Raw genomic sequence first — 7,316 nt, forward strand, 5'->3', positions numbered from 1 at the left:
CCCCATTTACATGTCCCAGAGATTTGCAAAAATGTCGCCTTGGCTCCCCTCGTTACCAGTTTGGAGATGCTCGAGGCAGATTAAATAGTGTGAGGCAAAGCAAGCCGTTGCAAATTTCTCCTATGATTTTATTATTAGCACAATGATTCAACACTGCTCAGCCCTTCTGTTCCTCTCGTACAAAATCATTTTGTTGAAATCACCCCGCCTGTTTCCTATGACTGAATACCTCACGGCAACGAAGTGTTGATTGGCAAGACTGCGGTTTCCTGCCTTCTGCCAGTATCTGTTATAGCCATCTTCCACAGTCACTCACTCATGAGCTAAGCCTTGGCTCTGTGCAGATTGCTTGTCTAGAGAGGTACAAAAACCAAATCATTGTGAGCTCAACCGTCAAGAGCAGCAGAATATCCTGTCAGCCAAAGCCAGCAGGAGACGCATCAAGGCAGTATGCATCCTCACATACTGTCTGCAACCTCCAACGTCTTTCGGCGGATATGCTGCTTTATTTAAATATCTGTCTGTTCATGTCCTTATTTTATCACTGCCCTGACTGTTTATGCTTTGGCAAAGCCATGAAGGGAGTGAACCGCAGTGTTTGCCTAGTAAATGAGAACACCCAGTGGCCCTAAGCCCCCGACATCCCCTTATCATTGGGATACTTTGCATATTCTCGTATCTAATCTGAAAGGGCTTTTTGCATACAGGTTCTGTTTCCCTGGCTGTTGTATATACTGGTATCAGTGTCAGCCGTGAGCAGGTAATTTATGTAACACACTCATTTGCATGCACAGCATTAGCTTGCTGAGGGTTTTAGTTGGAAACCAAATGAGAATTTTCTCTAGAGCCCTTGTTTCATTCATGAGGTTGCAGGGGCCATTTGCAGGTAGCCAGGTGTGTATTTAAAATAAAGTAGTTAAACAAGCTTCAAAGTAAATGATTTCTAAAGATGAGGAAATGTGTTCAAGGCTTTTCTTCTGGGTTTCTAGTGCCAAGACACCTTAAAGGAATCTCTTGGTCACGGGGAGTATGCCATGCACCAGCAAGCCACAGTCCAGCTAAGGGCCAAGCAATTCCAGACTGGTCCAAGCCATTCCAATCTGGGCCATCTGGCTGCGTAAAGGCCACAGAGGACCAGATCAGTGACAGCTCTCCAGATGTTCCATAGGGACACACAGGGTCACAAGTTAAGGGTATCGAAGGCAGGAACAGCTGTGTAGCGACACCATGTTCACCTCAGATTCCCCTCTGGACACATCAGTTATTACCAACAAATCCCAGTGGCTTGTTGTCCGTCTGCTACCTTAGTCCCTGCATCCCTACGCTCCACCCCTTCCACTCCCCAACCCACGGTATAGCACACTGAGGCACGTGCACACAGGGCGAGGCCCAATTCCCTCGAGTAAGCAAGGCCACGAGAACAACTATAAAAAGATCAATACTGGGATGAGATGTCATCTGGTGAGCAGACTTGCCAACACCCCCCTAGGGAATGTCCCTGCGCCCCCCCCACCCCCCAGTGCACTAACCCAGCTAAGGGGAGAGGGGTGCCACCCCCACCACTGGGCTGCCCTCCAACCTGTCTGACTCACCCAGACCATCTGCTCAGGTTTGCAGGGCAGAGCTTCAGGACAGCACTTTTTTTGCGCACTCGTATGGCATTTGTTTCACATGATCGCCTGTGGCTGGCCTACTGTTTTCCTCAGTATGTAATTTCAGGGAGTATATTACATATCCTGCGGAAAAGAGGAACAACTTGGTGTTTTGTTTTTGCAGCTTAATGAAATGCATGACAGTCAGCTGACAGTTGTGCAGTGTTGCTTTGCATTGATGGGACCAAAAAAGACATAACAAACAAAAAGTCTTTTTTTTGTGGTGGACGTTTTTGGACTTCAAAGCCTCTGTGCTAGCATTTTAGCCGCTGCCATTTTGTTCTTATGGTGCTAAGTTATCAGCTAAGGCTGGAAAGCATGGTTAGCTAGCTACATTTACAAACTGTATGGCTGCACGTATTTTACTCTGCAAAACTAAAGTACTATCTTGTGTGTGCCACACAAGAAGCCATATTAAACTGAATTTTAAATTCAATTTAAAATTCTGCAAATGGCACCAACAGCTTAAACACAGTGATGCAGTCCAGCCTTTGGCTAACTTAAAATAGCAGGAAAAAAAGCCGCTGCAGCTCCCTCTGGTAGCACACCTGCCAGTCAAAGCAGCCACACCCTGAATTTAAACCTTACCAGTATCCAGAAGTGCAAGTTCTAGAAAAATATCACGCAGCATAGGGTTTTATGAAGGAGTATGACGGTGTCAGAGTTATCATGCATACATATTGTATTTTTTTAAAACGGTAGATAAACCTATTAAAAAAAAGGTCAGTTTGCAAACAGTAAAAATCTATTGGATAATGCAACTCTTTTTCTTTCTCCAACAAACCGGTCTGGTTTTCCTCACTTTGTTCTGCCCTTCACTAAAATGAAGTTGCATGCGTTTGCCAACAGTAAAAACTTGTCCATGTTTCATTCATCCGTGTGCACGTGTGGGTGTGTTTTATTGTGCGTGCAATCGTATATGTGTGTGTGTGTGTGTGTGTGTGCGCGCGCTTGTGAGTGTGAGTGAGCTTTCAGAGGGATTTTAATGAGGGATGTGTTGGTCTGTGCCGATCGCTGCCTCCATTAGAGCCCATTAGAATCATCATTAAGATAACCCGGCGCTCGCTGTGGCCCTGGCTTAGAATGCGAAGCCCCCACCCCCCTACCTTCCCTCTATGGTCGTAGTGAGACTTCCTTCAGTATCACTCGCCTTGCATTATGTCTGGGAAAACTGGTTGCCATGGCAACATCACCCAACAGCGACATTTTGACTGTGGATATTTGCTTCTTCTCCTCCGTTTGTCTGTCTGTCTGTGCCCGCCTCTGTGTTTTTGCCATTGAGTATTCCTCTTTCTCTGTCCCCGTAACACCGAGAGTCTGACAGTTTAATCCAAGTCCCAGACCCCAATAAATCCGGAGGTCTATATAGGCCTGGACCCAGGAATTCATTTGAAAATTATGACACCATAGCCAGCCCCAGTTCTCCTATAAATGTAAGGAGTAAATGGAAGGGGAGCTCAACAAATAAAGAAATAAAGAAATAAATAAAAGCCCTGCCTTGCCTTTTTATTGGCCTTTTTATGGGTGTTAGGATCCTTGAAAGATTAAGCAGGCTGTTAATAGGGCCTGGATATTCCATTAGTGGGCTGCATGTTGAGTTCTCACTGGTTTGACAGCAGCTCCCAGCTCTTCTCATTTTGTTACTGTTGAGTGTGCCCATGGATCTTTTTTAATTGAAGCACTGCTATGTCTTTTGACTGAAACCCTGCTGTATCTGAGCACTCGTAGCTTAGAGCCACCAAGAGGGCACCACCAAGCTGTCTGTCTGCCTGTCTATCTCTGTGCATGTGTGCATAGTTAAAATGAATACCAGCAGTAGCAGCTTTGATTAGCTCAGAAGCTACAGCAGTGATTTTGCTGTTGCAGTTGTCACACAAGCGTATCCTCAAGCTCACAATCTTCGCGGGCCATTTTCCTTTGCATTTAACTCTGGGAGAAGCACAAGATCACCAACTGGCTCGTCTTATTCATTAAGATTCATAACTGCTTTGATGCTGCTTTTTCTCCCACTTTTATTTGCCTGCTACAACAGCATATAATTATAGTCATTAAATTGCGACAGTCTAAGTACGAAAAGTCGTTGTTCTGTGGAATGCTGATTATAAAAGCTTCTTGTCTGTTGAAAAGGCCGCTGATGAATGGTAAAAAATGGGTTCAGAGTGCTTTCCTGTGGTTTCCCCTATCCCCTGAAAGAACAAGAAGGAAAGATAGAAAGATGCCAGAGAGGCCAAGATAAGGGGCCACGATCTCTCCTCACAACACAATTGAAACATAATTATTTCATGCCAGATTGTGTGCTCAGCAAAGCCCTGAATGGGGGCCGACATTTAACTTTAATTAGCTGTGATTTATTCATACTGACTGGATCGCGGAAAGAAATTGGATCATCTGATTATAGTCAAGCATGAAAATGACCTGATTAAACACTTAATGGAACCTAGGGAGAGGGAAACAAGAGGAACCTTGGGCAGAAGACACTGGGACAACATTAAAAAGGCAGAGAGGGAGCAGTTTTTTCCTGTGTTAGGTGTTACTGAGGCAAACGAAGATGAAGTTTAACATGTTTCTCCTTAAATTTTAACTGTTTTTTCCCCATTTCAGGTGTGCCAACGAATGAGAGTCCTGAGTCCAAGACTTGTAGCTCAGCCAAAGTCTCCGGTCTCCAGCGCAGCCAGGAGCAGAGCAACAGTGAGGTGCCTTTTGCACCTCCCGTGTCCAGCCCCACCCCGGCTTCGGCACCTACGGGCTCCCCTGCCCCTGCTGCAGCGGCGGCACCCTCAGAGCCTCCTAGGTTACGGCTTCCCACCCCGCCTCCTCTCAGTGTTAAAAAGGAGCTGCAACTTCCACCGCCCGTCCCTACACCTCCCCTGTTGAGGGCACCGCCCCACCCCCACCCCCACCCTCCTCACCCACACTCGCACCAGGAGCCTCGTGTTCTGCCCCGACAGCACCACGCACGGCCAGTGCACCACCCGTTGCCGTACAGCAGCCTCCACGAAATCAGGTATTTTTACTGGGGCTAAGAATTATGTGTATAAACCTGCTAAAGAAACCACACGGTTCAGCTGTGTTAGTGCCATATTCACCAACCTCAGCGCTGCACACTACCAGAAAGCAAACAGAAATCCAGTACCCAGTACTGTCTTCACTTTCACCGTCTCACCTTTTGTACCTGTTCACGGTGTTGTCTGGCAGACGCTAACACTTTCCTTGTGTTTCCTACCACTCTAGTAAAGACGATATAACCTGCCAGAACTTCCAAATTAATATGATCTAGTCCAATAGACAATTCTATATTCCACACAGTATTGACTGTTTTCATGTGGATATTGATTTTTCCTCCCTCACAATAACCAGCTGTCAGATTTACTGTTTTCATCGGGCAACACTGCAGTGCACACAGCATGATTTCCCATTTCACCTTTTCAGATTGTGCCCTCACCTCTTTTAATTCAAAATAAGAAGCATTATTAGAAAATCACTCTTATTTGGTCAAAGTAAGCTGAACTTACAGCGAGATACCTACAAGAAAAAGCATCACAGAATGTGGATATGTATGTACAGTTTGTATTAACATCGTAAATGATGCTAATAGTGATTGCATTTTTTTTGTACCCCATTAAATCTTTAGCCACAGCAGCAGTCCAGTGGGTCTTCCCAAACAGCATTTACCCCCGTCCCCTCACCACCACCTGAGTGGGCTTCCGTCCTCGGCCCCTGCATTGCCTCTCTCCATAGCCAACCTTTCTACCTCGCACTATTCCTCCCTACGGAGCCCAGCCCATCGCCATTCGGCCATGTTTGCAACCCCAGCCACACTGCCGCCGCCACCGACCTTACCGACCAACAGTTTAGTGGTGCCCGGGCACCCCGCCGGCACCCCCTACCCAGGTAAAGCTGCGCACCTTAAATGCTGCACGGTAGCTTTAGCGGAGACGCAAAGTCCAAAGAAAAACAACTTCAGAGGGAGCAAAATGTTTTACATGAACATTTTTGATTCATTATTTATTCTTGAGATTAACAAAAGAACTGCAAACACTGTTGCGGTTCTACAGGACATTTTATCATTAGATAAGTTACACTTAGCTGTACAACTGTGTTCATGCTGCAATTGCAGTTGTTTAAAAATAGGATTTATAGATGCATAAAATACTAACCTGGCAAATATTGTTTAACCTACTACAGTTAGTCGAGGATTTTTATACCATTAATGGCACAAAAATGTTACATTGTTTGAAACAAGTCAAGTGTTTATGCACCATTTGCTGATCTGGTAAGTGCTCATTCTTTACTTTTTCTTTTTAAATAAAAAGGCTATTGAGTTATTCTACAACGCATTTATTCCTAAGTGAAGACATGTGAGGGATTTAGCCCTTTCTTAGAAGTTTAGTTTGTCCACATCTCAGTATTTTAAATAGAACCAATATACCAGTGGTGCTGATCTATTAACTATTTGCTGGTATATCGATAAATTTATAACAGCTGATAAATTAAAATTCAAGTAAAGACGAGATGATAGAAATACTGTTAACACCATGTTATGAGTGTTAATACTTCATAGTTTGTTAACCAGAGGCAGGTATTCCAAAACTGTATTGGCAACACAGTTTTGGAATACCACAACAACCAGCTGATGTGAGCAGAGTCACAGCAATCCACAAATAATGAGTCTTAGTAAGGACTCATAAATAACCACACATGATGAATGCTAGGGATATCTGTTTATGGTTTGTGTACTGGCTATCGGATTTTAAATCATCCGATATCGGTGCCAGTATCAGTGTCAGTTTTAGAAAAGGCTCTAATTATACATCCGTTTTCCATAGTGCCTCAGCAAAGTAAATTGCAATGACAAATTTGCATTAATCTTTAAAGCACTCTGTGCAGCACATGGGATATTAATGCTAATAACACAGTGGGCACTAAGCACTTAGAGCTCATCAATAAACTGAAAAAAGTACAAAGGGTCTTGCATAGAAATAACTGTTGGGCATTACAGAGTGGAAAAGTATATTAAATGGAAATAAATACACTTGGGGTCCCTTCTTAGATGGTCTGCATTTCTAGTAGCACAGATATTAAATGGGCACAAGGACTGTAAGAGGGCTTGGATGCATCACGAGTAAATGTCATCTAACGATCAGACAGCCACCACGGTCGGAGACAGCACACCGCAAGCAGCCAGTCTGCAACTGGCACAGCCAAAATTGTGTTGCCTAGCATGCAAACACGAGTGATTTGTAACGATTTTTAATATGTTCAAAGATTCTATCGAAACAGGCGATCTCATCAGAAAAGAAAATGTCTCCAGACATGATGGGTGTCTCCAAAATAAGCAGTAAATATGCCAGTTGTGAAATGACTTTCTCATAGAGGGCAAGAGTGTGTGTGTTTTCTGCTGGGATGACTCTTGGTTCTTTCTTGTCTTTAGATACCAGCCTGTTGATATCATTCAACCAACCAATCATGTATTGCCAGCCTCATTCGGGGATTCTGATTGGCACATTGTCACAGGCAACTCTCTTACCACCACCAATGAGTCCCCACGTAGAAAACCCTCACAGCATGAGCTGGAGAAACAGAGAATGCCAGGTGACTATTTTCTTTTTTCTCTTCTACCCTTGTTGTGAAGACTGACTGGGCGCCCGTGCCTTTTTTTTTCTT

General features: G+C 44.4%; 1 protein-coding gene across 9 annotated transcripts in view; it reads left to right on the top strand.

Moving 5' to 3' along the window:
- The window catches only part of fbrsl1 (fibrosin-like 1), a 275,349-nt gene that overhangs the window by 254,753 nt on the left and 13,280 nt on the right, over positions 1-7,316 (top strand). For 8 of the 9 annotated variants that reach the window (XM_005733572.1, XM_005733578.1, XM_005733574.1 and 5 more), the window contains 2 exons: positions 4,254-4,656; positions 5,284-5,543. In XM_005733572.1, coding sequence (XP_005733629.1) covers positions 4,254-4,656; positions 5,284-5,543 — 663 coding nt within the window. Of the gene's footprint in view, positions 1-4,253; positions 4,657-5,283; positions 5,544-7,083; positions 7,245-7,316 lie in introns of all 9 variants that reach the window. The other variant, XM_005733579.1, reaches the window with a different exon arrangement.

The sequence above is a fragment of the Pundamilia nyererei genome, unplaced genomic scaffold, assembly GCF_000239375.1.
Source record: "Pundamilia nyererei isolate P.nyererei 1_Seehausen unplaced genomic scaffold, PunNye1.0 scaffold00053, whole genome shotgun sequence".
Classification (NCBI taxonomy): Eukaryota; Metazoa; Chordata; class Actinopteri; order Cichliformes; family Cichlidae; genus Pundamilia; species Pundamilia nyererei.